The sequence below is a fragment of the Microcaecilia unicolor genome, chromosome 9 (assembly GCF_901765095.1).
Source record: "Microcaecilia unicolor chromosome 9, aMicUni1.1, whole genome shotgun sequence".
Classification (NCBI taxonomy): domain Eukaryota; kingdom Metazoa; phylum Chordata; class Amphibia; order Gymnophiona; family Siphonopidae; genus Microcaecilia; species Microcaecilia unicolor.
The window spans coordinates 143,526,421-143,545,927 of record NC_044039.1 but is presented as its reverse complement, the minus strand read 5'-3'; the positions used below and the strand labels follow the sequence as shown (position 1 = coordinate 143,545,927).

The 19,507-nt window shown below is 45.3% G+C and overlaps 1 protein-coding gene across 1 annotated transcript in view; it reads left to right on the top strand.

Annotated features, from left to right (window-relative positions):
- Positions 1–19,507, top strand: part of SPTBN5 (spectrin beta, non-erythrocytic 5) — a 300,302-nt gene that overhangs the window by 134,409 nt on the left and 146,386 nt on the right. The window contains exons 30-35 of the mRNA XM_030213698.1: positions 3,735–3,851; positions 4,655–4,818; positions 7,182–7,314; positions 7,831–7,976; positions 9,494–9,608; positions 14,493–14,603. Coding sequence (XP_030069558.1) covers positions 3,735–3,851; positions 4,655–4,818; positions 7,182–7,314; positions 7,831–7,976; positions 9,494–9,608; positions 14,493–14,603 — 786 coding nt within the window. The remainder of the gene's footprint in view (positions 1–3,734; positions 3,852–4,654; positions 4,819–7,181; positions 7,315–7,830; positions 7,977–9,493; positions 9,609–14,492; positions 14,604–19,507) is intronic.

Genomic DNA, 19,507 nt, shown 5'->3' with positions numbered 1-19,507 from the left:
CTCACGCGGTAAGCGGCGGTAATGGTCTACACGTGTAAAATGCTGATTACAGCCTGCATGCCAAAAATAAAAAAATTTCTGGTGCTCCTAGTGGATTTACGTCAAAAATGAAATTACTGCAAGGGCCATGCGGTAGCCAAGTGGTAACTCAAAATTGATGCAAGTTGGGCATGGGTAGGCGCCTATGTGGCTTAGTAAAAGGGTCCCGTGCAGGCTTATTTTCGAAAGAGAAGGGTGCCCATCTTTCGACACAAATTGAGAGATGGGCACCCTTCTCCCAGGGTCGCCCAAATCGGCATAATTGAAAGCCAATTTTGGGCATCCTCAACTGCTTTCCATCGCGGGGACAACCAAAGTTCATGGGGGGGGGGGGGGGTGTCGGAACCATAGTGAAGGTGGGACTGGGGCGTGCTTAACACATGGGCGTCCTTGGCCGATATTGGAAAAAAGAAGGGCGTCGCTGACAAACAGTTGGCCGACTTTACTTGGTCCTTTTTTTTTTACGACCAAGCCACAAAAATATGCCCTAAATGACCAGATGACCACCGGAGGGAATCGGGGATGACCTCCCCCTACTCCCCCAGTGGTCACTAACCCCCTCCCAACCTAAAAAAAATTGTTTTAAAATATTTTTTCCAGCCTCCATGCCAGCCTCAAATATCATACCCAGCTCCGTGACAGCAGTATGCAGGTCCCTGGAGCAGTTTTAGTGGGTACTGCAGTGCACTTCAGGCAGGCGGACCCAGGGCCCCCCCCCCTATTTGTTAAACTTGTGGTGGTAAATGTGAGGCCTCCAAAACCCACCACAAACCCACTGTACCCACATCTAGGTGCCCCCCTTCATCCCAAAGGGCTATGGTAGTGGTGTACAGTTGTAAGGAGTGGGTTTTGGGGGGCTCAGCACACAAGGTAAGGGAGCTATGTGCCTGGAAGCTTTTTCTGAAGTCCACTGCAGTGCCCCCTAGGGTGCCTGGTTGGTGTCCTGGCATGTCAGGGGGACCAGTGCACTACGAATGCTGGCTCCTCCCAAAACCAAATGGCTTGGATTTGGACATTTCTGAGATGTGCGTCCTCGGTTTCCATTATCGCCGAAAATCGGGGATGACCATCTCTAGGGACGACCATCTCTAAGATCGACCTAAATGTTGAGATTTGGGGATCCCCGACCGTATTATCAAAACAAAAGATGGATGCCCATCTTGTTTCGATAATACTGTTTTCCCCGCCCCTTCAAGAGGACGTCCTGCGAGGATGCCCTCAGGAAAACTTGGGCACGCTGTTCGATTATGCCCTTCATAGTCTTTTTAGTAAGCCGTTTAAGACATTTTTTTAACCAAACATCTTGATTAATAATAATGTAATTTTTTGCATTTTTATTGTTATATTTTAATTTAAAATATTATGTAACTTCCTTCCAATTGGGAAGTCTCTTATTCTGTTCTCCGCTTTGCACCTTAGGGATTAAAAGTGGTTTATAAGTCTCTATATAGAATAGAATATACAGGTACTTATTTTGTACCTGGGGAAATGAAGGGTTAAGTGACTTGCCAAGGTCACAAGGAGACACAATGGGAATCAAAGTCAGTTCACCAGGATCAAAGACCGCTGCACTAACCACTAGGCTACTCCTCTGCTCCAAATAGCTATCTGGTCCAGATAATGGCACTGTTCACCATTATATGGATTATGCTCTGGTCTGGATAATCACTGTTATATGGATAACTATCTAGTCCAGATAATAGCAGTGTTCACTGTTATCCATAGTAATGTAGTAGATGATGACAGATAAAGACCTTTGTGGTATATCCAGTCTGCCCAACAACATAAACTCATTACATAAGGTATGATGTGATACTTCATATGTATACCTGATCTTGATTTGTTCTTGCCATTTTAAGAGCATAGACCATAGAAGTCTGCCCGGCACTGTCCTTGTTCTAAAACTTCTGAAGTTGTTGAAGCCCCTGAAAAGCACCACTCCAGCCCATTCAAATCTATTCAGCCACGATCAGGGCACAGACCGTAGAAGTCTGCCCAGTACTAGCTTTGCTGCACTTCCCACTTACTGGTGTTGCCACCTAATCTCCACTTAGCTTCTTTGGATCCATCCCTTCTAAACAGGATTCATTTGTGTTTATCCCATGCATTTTTGAATTTTCCTCTCCACCACCTCCCGTGAGAGGACATTCCAAATATCTACCACTCTCTAGGTGAAAAAATACTTCCTGACATTATCCCTGATTCGGCCCCCCTTCAACCTCTATTCATGACCTCTAGTGCTATCACCTTCCTGTCTCTGGAAAAGTTTTTTTTTGTGGATTAATACCTTTCAAATATTTGAACGTCTATATCATATCACTCCCATTTCTCCTTTCCTCCAGGGTATACATGTTCAGGTCATCAAGTCTCTTCTCATACATCTTGCTATGCAAATCTCATACCATTTTTATTGCTTTTCTTTGAACCACTTCAGGGGGCCTGTTTACTAAGCTGCGCTAGCGCCTTCCACGTGGCATTGCCAACGTAGCCCATTCAAAGTGAATGGGCTGTGTTGGCACTAGCACACAGCCAGTCACGCTAGCGGCTTAGTAAACCCCAGCGCAAATCTTTTTACATCCTTAGCAAGATTCGACCTCCAAAACTGAACACAGCACAATACTCCAAATGGGGCCTCACCAATGACTTGCACAGGGGCATCACGGTTACACCACTCACTATGCAGCCTAATGTCCTTCTGGCTCTGGTCCAGATAATAGCATTATTCACCATTAACCAGAGAAAGGATCTGCTCTGGATAATCTATCCGGACAACTATCTGGCCTGATAAGGGCAGTATTCATCATTATCCTGACAAATTAGGACAACACTATTTCTATCCTAAGTAGTGTGGATAATTATCTGGATAGCAGTGCTGAATGTCATTATCTATCAATTTCCTGCTCCACCCCTGTACTGTCCCGATGCTATATGGATAGTATTAGGGCAGCCCGTAATGATTCTCAGTGGCATTAGCAAGAAAATTGATGGATGGCCTTAGTCAGTGGCACTTCTCTGGGAAGCAGGTATTGCTACTTGGATAAGTGCTTTTGATCATCAGGTCGATAGTCTTCAACATTTTTTTTCTCCATAAATTTCTGCCATGAATGTTCAACCAAAACTGCTCAGATTTTATGAAAGAAAAGCTGTAGAACAGTTTGATGACATTTCATCATCTGACAATTCATCTGAAAAGATCAACACATTTAAATTATGTATATATTATTGTTACCCGCTTGGTCAAAGCGGGATATAAATATGAATTGAATATAAATAAATAAAAAATAAATTGTATTCTGGCTGTACTGTTGCATGCTAGGTGTTTCAACCTGTGACCTGCTTCTGATTTTTTATGACCCACTTTTGAGTCCTGATTTACAAGGCAATTTTATAAAGGCATACGTATTGCACATATAAAACAGGCATAATATAGGATCCTATGTGGCCTGATCAGGAATTATTTCTTCTGTAAACTAAAAGTTCAAATAAATGCTACAGAACAATGATGCTGGAAGCACAATGTCATATCTTATGCTGCTAGAAATGCATGTGGAAACCAGCAATTTTTGATGCATGTGGTGTAATTTAGAAAGTAACTTTTTAAACCAACATGGAGAATGTAATTTGAAAAGTCATTCAGACATGACCCATGCATAGGCGAGTGTTGCTAATACTTTTTGTCCTTTCTGATTTTAAAGTTCCTTTTGGATGTATCAGACCTGGGGAATCGTGTGGCAGAGAAGCTTCCACTGGTAACTAGTAATGACTATGGCAAGGATGAAGCTGCAACCCTAACACTCATGAAGAAACACAAGGTAACTCTTCCCGTTGAAGTTCATAGTCTAGTTGTCTGTGAAAGGACTTCAGCATTAACAGGGTCATCACTAGACACTAGCAGGCAGGGCTGTGCCCTGAATCTGTGTGTCAGTGCCTCGAAAGTCATTTTTTGTGTGCTGCTGGCATCACTCTAAGAACAGCTGATGCCTCTCAGCATGGCACATCTCTTGATGAGTGTGCAGTTTCCATGAGATCAATGAGACTAAGAACAGTGCTGGACTCCAGGCACCACATAAGTTAAATCACTGAGTGCTACAGAGTGCCAGAATGCATCAGATGTCGCAGGGAGATGGGGCAGAAGACAGGAAGTATTAGAACAAGGGGATGGGGGGCTTTTTGGGGAGGGCAAGGATACTGACTAGGTAAGAGTAGATTGGTTAACAGAGTAAACTGACTAGATGGATGGGTGGGTGACAGGTTGGTTGGGGGTATTTGTTGATTTTAGAGAATTGGGTGTTTGACTGGTTTACTAGAGATGGCTGGCCCTCCATAGGAAGGGAAAGGCTGGCTGGTTTACTGAGGATGGGTGACTGAATGTAGTCACAGAAACAAAGAAACATGAAGGCAGGTAGACCATATGGTCTATTCAGTGTGCCCATCCATATCGTCAACTATCCCTTCCTCTCCATTAGAGAAATACATACTATACCTATATGTAACTCACCTTGAACTACTATTGAAAAGGCAGAATCCAAATCCTCTTCCTCTTGCCTGAGTATCTTACTTATTGGAATATCGCATAGCCTTCATTTATTGTGGTGGTTTATTCTCCTATTCCCAGGCCATTGAACAAGAGATTGAGATTTACCAGAAAACAATGGCTGAGCTAGCACAGACGTCCCAAACTTTGACAGCACATGATTCTGTCTCCTACGATGAGGTTGATGTGCCACAAAACCAGATTCACTCACAGCTTCAAGACCTACAGGACCGAGCTGCAGCAAGGTAAATGCAAGTGGTTCTAACTGGGATGCTCTTAGATTTGTCTGACAGTGTGGGTCATCTCCCAGTTGCCTTTCATTGCTTTGAATATGGAGGATACTTCTATACAAGGGAACCTATTGGGAGTCTATTCTATAAAGGAAAACAGGCACCAACTTTATACAATAGAAGCGTAGCTGCGCCAGAGTACACGTCTGTTTGACGCAGAAGCACCTATGCCAAACACAGAACTAGTGTAAATGACAACACCTAGATTGCTAAACAAACACACATAAATTATAATATTATATAATTAACTGTATGTCCTGCCCAGACCCCACCCATGTGTATGGCTACCTTCAAGCTATGCACCATCACATTTAGGCACTATTGTAAAGAATAGCATGGAGCGGGAATATTGACATTGACATGTCTCTGCATAAATACACGCACATATGCTGGTAACGTAATCATTTCCACGCATTCTTGGTGCATACATTTTTGCACCCTCTTTATAGAACTATCCCCAATGCCTCTTAGGAAATTACACCTATGAGTTAAAGTATGAGCAATGGAAAGATTGCACACACGTTTGGAGTAGGCATGTTCTGAAGCAGAGTTTAGGATAGAGGTGCGCTGGGGATGGGGACAACAGGAAACCTGTGGAAATCCAGAGAAATCTGCAGTGTTGGTATCAAAACGGTCATTAATACTGTGGGGATGTGAGGGAACAGATACAAAGTGAATGGGGACGGGAGAGGATAGATCGGAAGTGAATGAGGACAGGAAGGAATGGGGACCAGATTATGTCCCTGTGTACACCTCGATTCGGAAGCTTGAAACACCAACACTTCAGCTAATATTTTTAAAAAAAATCTAAAGAGGGGTCCTTGTTAATAATAAGAATGTTTTTCTTGCATATTTAGTAAAATACAGTCTGTTCTTGTTATTTGCGCATTCAGCACTGCTATTTTGCTTATCTGTGGAGGTGCAAATAGCAGCAGTCTCGCCATTCTTGGTACTGTGTTCACATATACGTGGACATGCGCCTTCGCTTTCACTTTTGTGTTTTTGCTGTTTGCTTGTTTGCTTCTGGAAACTGCCACCACTATGGGAGCATCCTTTGCACCTTCAATAGCCAATTTGTTTATGGACATTTTGGAACAGTCAAAAATCTGTATGTTGGAGGGGTTCAAAAAATGTTGATTTGGTAGTGTTATATTGATGGTGTGTTTGCCATTTGGCAAGGCACTGAGGATGAATTACAAGAGTTTGTGACTGAATTGAATCAATGCCATTCAACTATGAAATTTCAACGTGTTTGGAATCAATTTGAAATACAGTTTTTGGATGTTAAAATAAGTGTTGAGCAAGAATATTTCACGACACAGGTATTCTCCAAGCCAACGGATCGTAACACTTTGCTGGCTTTTACTAGCATGCATCCTTTTCACACCAGGAACAGCTTGCTTTTTGCCCGATTTCTAAGATACAGATGAGTATGTGATTCTACAACAAGGTACAAAGAAGCAGCGGTCCACTTGATCAGAAATGATGTGAGAGGAGTTATCCGAGAAGGACAGTTCATCAGGCTTATAAGAGAGCCTTATACAACAATCAAGATTTTTTTGTTACAAGATAGGAACAAATCTACAGTGGAGCCGGTTATCCCATGTGTTATGAAATACACTCATTTGTCCCATAAAATAGAAAGGATTATCAACAAAAATTGGAAAATGCTTACTGTACATGAGGTATTCGCAACTGCTCAGTCTATGATATCTTAGCGGATATGCTTTGTTGTTCAGATATCCACACACGGGAGAGCTGTAAGCAGGTTGGTCACTGCAAGTGTGGGTCATGTTCAATATGTGCATTGGCAGGGAACGTGGAGCTTGGGAGGCCCCTGAAGAAGGCCTCTTGACCGAAACACGGACCATGTAGGGTCTTAATAAATCATCATTTTTGACTGTTAACATCTGTGACTTCAGTCTGGTCTTTCTGAATATCTTCCGCTTGACTTGTTGTTCCCAATATGTGCACTGACCATATCTGTGACAGTTGTAGATATAATGGTCATTCCTCTTAGAGCAGCAAGCAGGTTCCTGGAGTAGCCTATTGGTTGATGCAGTGCTAAGCCCGCCCACCCTCTGCCTAAACTCCGCCCCTGTGCACAAAATATGCTCAGTCATCATGGTGTACTTTTACGCCAGTCAGTATTTTATAAGAGGTCATTTTCACACATATGTGGCCAAATAAATGCAGGGATAGCTGTATAAAATTACACCAATGAATGAATGACTATTAATGCACTGCTGCTTTTGGCCCTATGAATTTATAGTCCTGTACAAAAGGCATTTTCCATACTGCATCATTTCTCTCAACAGGTGGAAAAAGTTGACTGAAACTCTGTGTTTGCATGAGTACTTGAGGGAATCCAGGGACCTACAGGAGTGGATAAATCAGCAAAAGCTTGCAGTTAACTCCAAAGACTATGGCAACGACTATGAACATACCCTGGTGAGCACTGGGAATATTACATTCCCCCATCTCCCATTCTTGCCTTACTATAACCCTTCTCTGTTTATTCCTCTGTGTTGCTTGTTTTACAATCGTCCTTTCAATCTGTGATCCCGCTTTTCCTTATCCTTGGCCTGGTGTCCTGTTAGAAAGCATCTCTCTATATATGTATAACAGTACAAGCCACTCTCTTAAAACCAAATGTATGAAGTATTAGACATGTGGAATCTTTTTTAAGTAGCAGAACCAAACATAATGAACAACTGAATGAAGGATGGACTAATTTTCTGGAGAATTTCAGTCCTGGCAGATCGGTTTCCTGTGCTATTCCTGCCTGCCAAGATTCTCATTGATTGCTGTTAACTCTGAGTTAGTGTAAAGATTGTTCTTCTGTGCTCATGTAGTACTAGTCAGGTCAGACATGAACTGAGGACTGTGAGTTTCCAATCCACCCATATATGGATTAAAAAGCATTTTATTGTGCAGTCATGATTTCGTATGATTTTTTTTTTAAAGCAACTTCGTGCCAAATACAACACATTCCAGCACCATGTGGAAACAGCAGCACAGAGAGTAGCAGTATGCCAACACCTGGCAGACAACCTGATGGAGCACGAGCATCCTGAGTCCAGAGAGATCCGTCAGAAACAGAGAGAGTTACGGTAAGAGAGTTTTAGGGCAGGGTTGACTCTTTAGTGGGCCTTAGGCAAATAAGTGTGTTGGGTTCCCATCATAATATAAAAACATTTTAAAACTCCCAACCTGTTCTGACTGCAAAGGGAAACCAGCAGAGGAGGGAGCAGCAGGTAAGAAACACTCTGGACAGCTCCTGCTGCTGGTGACTGGAGGACAATGCACAGGGGGGTGGAAAGAATAGACAGACCTCTGTGGGCAGCAGTGGCTTTGATCCATTCCCTCACTTCCACTCTTCTTTCTTCTGGCAGTTGGCTTGCGAGGTCAAAACTGTGCCTTGGGAGCTATTGAGTTAGTATATCTAAGAGGGTCTCTTCAAAATGTTTGAGTCTTAGGCAAGTGCCTAATTTCCATATGTCTTAATATTGTGTTGCCTCCCTTCCAGTATCTTACAGGAGAGACAGTCACCCCTGCAAGCTGTTGGGCCATGACTCAACCTCCATTTCCATGTCTAATTACAAAGTTTGTAATACTTTACTCTAAGCAGCCACCAACACTAGCACGAGTGTTGACCAAATATTTGGCCTCTAAGGTCCCCATGGCCTATCCAGATGGTACCCCACCAACAACAACCTGCTGATCCAGCGAAGGTCAACAGGAGGTTCACATAGCCTGCCAGACTGATTCGACTTCACAGTTGCCTATAGTTACAGTCTAGTGTATTAGCAGCCTACCAGACTGACCCAACTGTTAGTTAATGCTATCTCAACCTGCCAGACAGACCTGGCTATGTGGTATTATTACTGAAGCTGCATTTTGCCAGACTGATCCAGTTACTAGTTAGTTCTGTCGACGCAGGCTGCCAGATAGATCTGGTTGCCTTCTAACATTTCATTAAACTGATAAGAACAGATGCTTCATATTATCCACTTTGTATTTCGGTCTGGCAGCTTCAGCACTCAGTGTTGAATCATTTAGTAGGGCTCTGAGACATTTAAACACGTGCCACTGGGTCATGCTTCAGATTTCACTTCATTTTTATACAAAAAAGATTTGCTGTAATTTGTCTTCATGGAGACTGTTACTCTTAGCTTTTAACACTTGCTCCAGGAGGGTATTTAATGCACCCACAACCTTTTCCATATTGCACGCTCTTTCTTGCATGTTTTCAAGTCTTTTTCTTCTGTCTACATCTTCTAGTTATATTTTTAGATACTTTCACTCACCATCCCTCCTCAGATACATATTTACTTGTTACATGTATGCATACACAGACACTAATTCCCATGTCACATGTGTCCATTTTCTCACTTCTATAAGGAGCCGTTCTTACAATCTGAGGCTTGCTCGTCTGTCCTGCTCTTCATTATCTCCCAGACCCACTTTTCACACAGTCTTTCTTTCTCCCTCTCCTTTTCTCCCTCTTACCCTTCTCTCTTTATCTGCCTATTTCTTTCCTTGTCTTTGTCACTGCTATACAGACTGTTTCACACACATCCCATCTCTTTTTTTCTCCCTCCATCCCTTATTGCTCCATGCATTGTAGAAACTCCTGGGAAAATCTGCTAGAGATGACCAGAGCTCGAGGAAAATTACTACAGGATGCTGAAGCCATTCACAAAAGTTACTGGGACCTAACCGAGGCCCTAAACCAGATTGAGGTAAAGAGCAAAGAAACAATCACCTTTGGGATTGGGAGATCTCAGACAGCCAATGGGAAATCAGAATAGAGATCAGTGCTGAATGGAAAGAGCAGGGGATTCGAGTGTGAGGAAAAATTGGTCAGTAAATCATGCAATGTAGGATCTAAAGGGCAGTGAACTAGCAATGAACATGTATGGCATGAGATCAGAAGCAAACTGTGGTTTTGAAGATTAGTGGTTATATGCAGCTTTTTGCTGCCTGGGCCAGTGATCAAGGCAGGCTAGTTACGGATGGAAACATCTCTCTGTTTTTCACTAAACCTGGCAAACCTGGCAACGACTGCTCTAGCTATTTTATTTGAAAGTCATATGTCTGTAGATACTGGTCAGTTCCTTATCTCAAAGCAGCCAATGTACTAAAGTGTGCTAACATCGTCCATTCACATGGAGGGTGATATTCAAAGTGATTTAACCAGCCAGAAATGGCCCCTAGCCAGTTCAATCCCTTGGCTAACCAGTCATATTCAGCAGCTCTTAACCAGTTAGTGCCACTGAATATCACCACACACTGCTCAACTGAAAGACATTTTATGGGTGGTCCGGGAGCGGAGTCAGCACTTACGTCATTAAGGCTGATATTCAGCACTTAACCACCTAAGTTTAGCAGTTAAATCGGACTGCATAAAAGTCAGTCCTATCTTTATGCTGTGTTGCTTAGGCGGTTAATTACTGAATATCTCACCTAACTGCATAACCTAAAAAAACACAAGGGCTGTCTTATTATCTATTAGTCAACATCTAATCAATAAATTGTGTGAATTGAGCACAACGGATGATAATAAAAAAGATAAGTTAGTTTGTACTTATGTGATTATAATTAGATTATAATTAGACTAGCGTTCACTCTGTTAAAGTATTTTGTATGTTTTAGGAGGGTTTTGGGAATATGTGTAACATGTTGAAATGTATACATTTAGGATGAGATATGATTAAAAATTGTTTATTGTTTATCAGGAAAAAAAGATTAGTAATCTTTGGATATTTGAACTTAACTGCATAAGAGATATCCGGCCACATAAACCTGGATATTCAATATGACTCAGCATTGAGGGGCCTTTTTACTAAGCCACGTAGGCACCTACACGCGCCCAACACGTGTCAATTCAGAGTTACCACCCGGCTACCGTTTGGCCTGGGTGGCAATTTCATTTTTTACCCGTGTCCACTACACGTGCCGGAAAATAATTTCGTTTTTCTGGTGTGTGGTGGAAACCGGGCGGTAATCGTCATTCTACGCACGTAGGCGATTACCAAACATGTTACCGCATGAGACCTTACCGCTAAGTCAATGGGTGTCGGTAAGGTCTCAGACCCAAAATGGACACTTGCCAATTTTTATTTTGCCACAAGTCCATTTATGGCAAAAAAATTTTAAAAAGGCCTTTTTTACAGGCTTGCTGAAAAATTGATCTGCGCGCGGCCCAAAACACGCGCCTACACTAGCGCAGCCCATTTTTCAGTGCATCTTAGTAATTTATCCCTGAAAATCCAGGAATAAAGCTAGTGGCAGCTAATAAAAACGCACATGCCACCATAGGCGTAGTTTGACTGTTTCATTTGGGGGGGCAAAGAATGGGTGGAGCATATTAGCATATCATTTGCATATATAAATATGCAAATGAATATGCTAATATGGAGGAAGGAAATGAAATTTACAGGCAAAATATCACAGATGCATATTTCAAAAAGCTGACACATTTCAATTAATAAATTATGAATAAAATACTTTTATTTACCTTTGTTGTCTGATCATTTAGTTTTTCTATTCGCTTTGATCCCAGTGTCTTCTGTTTTATGCAGTGTCTTCTTTCCAGTAGGCTTCCCTCTGCTCCCCACCCTCCCAGTCCCATCCATCTCTTGCTCCTTCCCTCTGCTCCCCAACCCTCCCAGTTCCATCCATCTTCTGTTCCTTCCCTCTGCTCACCATCCCTCCGTCCCATCCATCTTCTGCTCCTTCCCTCTGCTGTGCCTGACCTCTCCCAATCCCATCCATCTCCTGGTCCATCCCTCTGCTCCCCACCTCTCGCAGTCCCATCCATCTCTTGCTCCTTCCCTCTGCTTCCCACCCCTCCCAGTCCCATTCATCTCCTGCTCCTTCCCTCTGCTTCCCACCCCACCCAGTCCCATCCATCTCCTGCTCCTTCCCTCTGCTTCCCACCCCTCCCAGTCCCATCCATCTCTTGCTCCTTCCCTCTGCTTCCCACCCCTCCCAGTCCCATCCATCTTCCCTCTGCTCCCCCCCCCCCCCCCCCCGCGAGGTCCAAGATGGTGACTCCGTTTACCCCCTCTCTTCCTCCCTCCCTCCCTCCGGTGCAGGCAACAGTCTTCAGCTTTTTCAGCGTTCCTGGCAGTGGTAGCGATGTACACGCTGCCTTTGGTTCTGCCCGGAAGCCTTCTCTTCAAGTTCCTGTTCCCACCTATGCGGGAACAGGAACTTGAAGAGAAGGCTTTGGGGCAGAGCCGAAGGCAGCGTGTACAACGCTACCGCTGCCAGGAACGCTGGAAGACTGCTGCCTGCGCCGGAGGGAGGGAGGAAGAGAGAGGGGTAGACGGACAGGCTCCTCTCCGTCCGCTTGGCTTCCCTGCCCTCTCTGTCTGCATCCCGCCCGAAAGGAAATGACATCAGAGGAAGGCGGGACGCAGATAGAGAGGGCAGGGAAGCCAAGCGGACTGAGAGGAGCGCGTGCCTGCCTGCATTTGATTTTTTTTTTGTTTTTTTTTTAAACTAATGGCGCGGCGGCGCCTCGCGTCTTTTGGGGGGGCATTGCCCCCCCTCGCCCCCCCCAGTCTACGCCTATGCATGCCACCAACTGGATATTGGCCCCATGCTGTTTATTGTACATACAACTGATGTTAATAACATGCAAATGAAGCAAATGGTAAAGCATCTGTATATTTTACCTATGAAAATTTTGGGTGCAAGTCTTTTTTTTTGTATAGTTTATGAAATTTTATTTTACAAGTCGAGAAAATCATTTGTACAGTAAAACCAAAATAAGAAATTGAGGTGGAAAAAAAAATCTCTTCCTCCTAAAGGTAAATCACTTACATCAAACGAAAATACCCGTCCCCCTGATATTCAGCGCTATTTAACTAGTAGGAACGGCTCATGGCTTGTTAAAACTGGCTATCTGTGAAAATACAGTGAGAAATAGCTTGTTATCTCCTGCTGAATATTCGCGGTCGGTGCATAGCGGCTAACCGATTATATCACACGATATAATTGGCTATCTGCGAATATTCAGCACATCGCTGGCTAAGTTTGGAGGCAAACTTGGGCCACTTAAATAGCAGGTCTACCTTTGGCTGGTTTCAACTTAACTGGCCAGTGCTGAATATTGACATGGCTGGTTATGTTTAAACCGGCCAAAAATAAACTGGATATTCAATGCTGGTCACCGGAATATCTGAGCTCAGCGCCGACCGCGAGAGTTAGCCAGGCTAACTCCCTTGGTCTGAATATCGGGCCCACCATGGCTAAAGTCCACTACATGTGAAGATTCCAATACAGAAGACAGGAGGTTAGGTGCCGAAAGCAACATTGAAGAGGTGGGCTTTGAGTAAGGATTTGAAGATGGGCAGGGAGGGAGCTTGGCGTATGGGCTCAGGAAGTTTATTCCACGCATAGGGTGAGGCGAGGCAGAAAGGGCGGAGCCTGGAGTTGGCGGTGGTGGAGAAGGGTACTGAGAGGAGGGATTTGTTCTGAGAGCGGAGGTTTCGGGTAGGGGCGTAAGGGGAGATGAGGGTAGAGAGGTAATGAGGGGCTGCAGATTGAGTGCATTTATAGCTTAGTAGGAGAAGCTTGAACTGTATGCGGTATCTGATCGGAAGCCAGTGAAGTGACTTGAGGAGAGGGGTGATATGAGCATATCGGTCAAGGCGGAAGATAAGATGCGCAGCAGAGTTCTGAACGGATTGAAGGGGGATAGATGGTTAAGTGGGAGGCCAGTGAGGAGTAGGTTGCAGTAGTCAAGGCGAGAGGTAATGAGAGAGTGGATGACAGTTCGGGTGGTTTGATCAGAGAGGAAAGGGTGAATTTTGCTGATGTTATAGAGAAAGAAGTGACAGGTCTTGGCTGTCTGCTGGATATGCGCAGAGAAGGAGAGGGAGGAGTTGAAGATGACTCCGAGGTTGCGGGCAGATGAGACGGGGAGGATGAGGGTGTTATCGACTGAAATAGAGAGTGGAGGGAGAGGAGAAGTGGGTTTGGGTGGAAAGACAATAAGCTCGGTCTTGGCCATATTCAGTTTCAGGTGGCGGTTAGACATCCAGGCGGCAATGTCGGATAAACAGGCCGAAACTTTGGCCTGGGTTTCCGCGGTGATGTCTTTACTGTATTAATTGGCAGTGAGCTGTGTGACATAGGTTTGCATTTCATTACCTAGCCAGCATAGGTCTTACTACTGCTACTATCATTTCTATAGCACTACTAGATGTACGCAGCGCTGTACATATTATATGCTGGTACTTTCTCTGTCCTCAGTGGGCTCACAGTCTAAGTTTTTGTACCCGAGGTAATGGAAGGTTAAGTGACTTGCCAAGGGTCACAAGGAGCTGCACTGAGAATTGAATCCAGCTCCTCGGGATCTCAGTCCACTGCTCTAACCATTAAGCTACTCCTCTACTCCTTGTTTTGAGACACTTCCAAGCTAATTTGCACATTAGGAATGCTGTTTGTACATATAAATTTGATTGCACACATTAATGGTGCTTTTAATAAGCATGAATGCTTGCTTTAAGCACACTTTAATACATGGGTCCCACAGAGCACCATTTCATTTTTGTTCCATCTCCATTTTAGATCTTTTCCTTTTCTCTTTTCTTGCTTTCTTTCCTCCCCAGGAGAAGCGCAAGAGCATTCCCGATGACATTGCCAAAAATCTGAATGGTGTACAGTCCCAGCTGCGCAAACATGAGGCTCTGGAGCATGAGCTGGTGGGCAATGAGCAGCAGGTAAGCACATAACTCACCACTCATTGACAGATACTGTATGTCACTGGGGACATCCATCAGGGTTAGGCATCTTGTATTAAATGACCTCTTCAACAGATACTGTCACACAGTAAGAGAGAGAACATGTCTGTTCAAAAATGCTTGGAACAGAACTATTATATTACATTACAATTTACACTTATAGGTCGCACATACCCCAATTTAGTTCACTGCGGCTTACAGTCAAGAAGTGGGGCACATGATACATTAACCGTTCATGATAGTACAAATTCTGGAATAACCACATTTTTAACTGCTTTCAAAAGATCCTATAATTAGACTCATAACGTATATTCCTTGGGAGTAAATTTCACCACTTTGCTGCCTGATATGGAAACGTCAGAGTAATTTGATTTATAAATTACCTGTTGAAATGAAGGAGGCTGAAGCATCAAGAAATGTCTAGAACTACTAATATATTTGTTACTAAGTATAGAAATTAATGCTGCCATATATTGTGGAGCTTAACCATATTACACAACTATCAATTATGGCAATACGTGCTCTTCTGAAAATATTAACACGCGCCTGACAAAGGAAGGGTGAAACAGCCGGCTGTAGAGTGAAGTAGTACTGCCTCAGATAAGTACCTGGAAGTCTTTGAAATGAGAAGATATAACGTTAAAAAACTTATGGTTTATACATTCAAAAAAAACTTTTAACTAAAAAAATTAAATATTGAATATTGAAAATGTGTTATTAAACACTGGAGATTTTTTAGGACTAATGACGAAGCAGGGCGGGTCATTTTTCCAAGTTTGACTATAGACGTGACCCATGCCACTGAAGTCATTTTCCTCCTGTTAATTTCTACAGCAAATTGAATATTACTTGCTTAGTTGATTTGATTTAGGGAGTTTAACCATATAGAATCAAAAACATAAAACAGCACAATTTAAAAACTGTACAAGCTTCCACCGGAAGCCAATGAAGTTTACAAATCAACTTCAGTAACAAGTGGTTACTACAATGTACCATGCCTTTCTGTTTTTCAGTTGTCCTGTAACTATGATAAAAATTTCACTTTACTGTCGGGGATGGCCTATGGAGGATGGGGAAGGGTACAAGCTGTTTCTTTTACCAGATCCTTAAGGGAAGGAAGCTCTCTGAACAGCTGTGAATTAGAGATATCTTCATCTTCCATGTCCGCCACCATCTTGGCTGGGGACAGCAGATCTTGTTTTCAATGTTTGGCCCAGAACTTGTAGTAAAGTTGATTTCTTTCTTAGCCAATTTTGACTGTGCCTTCTTTCCTGTAACGTACTGGCACAAAAGGGCATAATTATTTATTTTAAATTCAGCCTCTTTATTAACAAGGAAAACATAAACAATACAACCCCTCCCACCTAACAACCCGAAGTTATACAGACACATTACATTATCCCATATTATATATAAGATGAGATCTCATTCAAAATCACACGTTATCATTTTGTCAATAGAAATCTACAGGAACCTAAATGTTTTTAAACACTGAGAAGCTCTGCCTTTTAACTGCAGCAGCCTCCTCATACTATCTAGATCAGTGTTTCCCAATCTTTTTCTGATTGTGACCTCATAATTGCAGTCAAAATTGTGTGAGCCCCCTCCCCTCCCACCCCAGAGGGGCAGAATAATAATGTACTTATCGAGAACCCACCTGGTTTGTGACACCAAACACAGGTTTTCTGACCCCACTTGGGGTACCGACCCACATTTTGGGAAGCTCTGTTCTGGAGAGATATACAACATTCCACCAAGCATTCATTAGCAAAGAGGTTTTATCCTTTCACTCTAGAGAGGAGCTCCCGAATCGGGCGAGCGTCTGGGCCGAACCAGCCCTCTGGGCTGTAGGGATCACGATCCGGAGAGGCTCCCGAGTAAACCACAATCGGGAGATTGAAAGGGGGCGAGCTGTAGCGGTATTTTCACGGCTTCGGGCAGCCACCCTAACCGCTGCACCTACCCGATCGCGGACCATGCGGCAGACAAGGAGAAGGACAAGGAGAAACCCAACCTCATAGCTACAAACACCTTGGCTGCTGGGCCACGGGAGTGGGCAGCGGAGAAAGAACCAGACAACCAGATACGTGGAGCGATCGGGCAGGGAAGCTGAGCGGTAGGACCTGATCAGGCAGGGGGGCGGAGAGGTGAGAGGCTGGCGGTGCGGGCCTGCGGGGCGAGAGGTGGTGAACAGTGGAAACGGGGCGATTGACGGCGGGACCGTGCGTCCACGTGGCGGCCGGTCGTCCCTCATTTCCGCTGCCTAGTAACTGGAGTAGCGTGGGCCGGGTGATTGAGGTGGGGCGAGGCAGCGGGTGATCAGCTCCTGGGAGTGCTGCTCCTCAGTTGCAGCTTTGGGAGCCAGGAGACCTGGGGCAGCTGACCCCTTGGCCCTGGTGTGGATCCTTCTGCGAGGAGCATGGGGAGCCAGGTGACCTGGGGCAGCTAGTCCCTAGGCCCTGGTGTTGATCCTCTCCCTCAGATCCATTCTCAGGTCTTCGTAATCCCTGCTGGCTCTGTCCTTGCCCTGCCGCCAGCTTGCTCCGGTCCTTCGACTCCGGCCTGTTCCAGTTCCGCTGCTCTGCTTTCTTCTGCTTCTGCTTTGCTTAATCCGTCTTTTCTGGCCTGCTCCGGTCCTGCTGCTCCGCTGTCTTCTGCTCCAACCCATTCCCAGCTCATCTGTTCCAGCCTGCTCCTGACCTTCTGTCCAGCCTGTCCCAGTCTGTTCCAGCTTGTTCCATCTTGTACCAGTCCATCTGTACCAGCTTGTTCCAGTCCGTCTGTACCAGCTTGTTCCAGTCCGTCCGTTCCAGCCTGTTCCAGTCCCAGTCTGTTCCAGCTTGTTCCAGTCCGTCTGTTCCAGCGTGTCCAAGCCCTACTGCTCCGCTGTCTTCTGCTCCAACTTGTTCCAGTCCATCTGTACCAGCTTGTTCCAGCCTGTGCCGCCCGTTCCACTATTCCAGCCTGTTCCTGTTCGTCTGTTCCAGACTGTTCCAGACCATCTATTCCAGCCTGTTCCCGTCCATCTGTTCCAGCTTCTCCCTACCTGCTCCAGCAATCTGCTCCAGCTTGTTCCAGTCCGCCTGATCCAGCTCTTCCCTACTTGTTCCAGCAATCTGCTCCAGCTCCCATCGCATCCACCCCAGCCTAGACGCATGCCTGCCTGCCTGCCTACCAGCAACCAACCTGCATGCTGTCAGTCCATCAATTTGCTTGCTGATCAACAACCAACTTGCCTGTTTGCCAGACCATCAACTTGCCTATTTATCAACCCATCAACTACCTGCTTGCCATCTAGCCTGCTCAACTACCTAACTGCCCCCCCCGCCTGCCGCCTGCCTTCAAGCCTGCACAACAACCTAACTGCCGAACCACCTGCCTACCAGCTCACCTATCACCCGCCTCCCTGACCATGGCCCCTTTACACATTCTCTTCGTCACCCTGTCCCTTCCTAATCTTTTCTCCCTCCCCCCTCCGCTATCCACCGCAGGTATTCATTGCCCATCCATGTCCTCTCCCGTCCTACTCACTACTGCACTACCCTACCCACCCCGCCCCTAACCACCTCACCATCTCTCCTATCTCCCCTCTCCCTCCTAGCTCTCAACCTTCAACACTTCCTTCCTGCCATTAGCCCATCCCCATTCCTACTAAGCTCATCCCGTCTTCGTCGCCTTCATCGCCCTACCTCCCCCACCCTCCTCCACTATCTCTTGCTCCTTCTCCTACTATCCGCCGGTGACATCAATCCCAATCCAGGCCTCCCTCACATGCCCTCGTCTTATCCATGCAAACGCTTCTGAGATATCTTCAATCTCATCTCTGTTCCCCTCCTTCCCCCTTCTTCCCTCCCCTTCTCATGCGCCCTGTGGAACGCCCACTCCGTGTGCAACAAACTTTCCTTCACCCACGATCTCTTCATCTCCCGCTCCCTTCATCTGCTTGCCTTAACTGAAACCTGGCTCACCCCCGATGACTCGGCCTGAGTCGCGGCCCTATGCCACGGAGGTTATCTTTTCTCCCACACTCCCCGCCCAGTTGGCCGCGGAGGAGGTGTTGGGTTATTACTCTCACCCGCCTGTAGTTTTCAACCCCTCCTCCTACCGCAATCTCACTGCTTCTCATCCTTTGAAGTTCACTCCATCCGTCTATTCCATCCGCTGCCACTCAGAGTTGCAGTCATTTACCGCCCCCCTGATAAATCTCTCTCTTCCTTCCTTACTGACTTCGATGCCTGGCTTTCTGTTTTTCTTGATCCCTCATCTCCGTCCCTCATTCTCGGAGACTTTAATATACACGCTGATGACCCATCCAACTTTCATGCTTCTCAGTTCTTCACTCTAACATCCTCCTTCAACCTCCAGCTGTGCTCCACCATCCCTACTCACCGAAATGGCCATTGTCTTGACCTCGTCCTCTCCTTTTCCGGCTCAACTTCCAATTTCCACACCTCAGTTCTTCCTCTCTCTGATCATCACCTGATCACCTTCACACTCCTTCACCCCCCCCTCAGCCCCGCCCAACATTAACCACTACTTCCAGGAATCTCCAGGCAATTGACCCTCCCACCTTATCCTCTAGTATTCCTAATCTCCTCCCCTCCATCATGTCCTCCTAGTCTGTCGATGAAGCGGTCTCCGCTTACAATGCAACTCTCGCCTCTGCTCTGGACACCCTCGCACCATCCATCTCCCGTCCCACAAGGCGCACTAATCCCCAGCCCTGGTTGACCCCTTGCATCCGTTACCTTCGCTCCTGCGCCCGATCTGCTGAATGCCTCTGGAGGAAATCTCGCACCTATTCAGATTTCCTTCATTACAAATTCATGCTATCCTCCTTCCAGTCCTCCCTATTCCTTGCCAAACAGGACTACTACACCCAA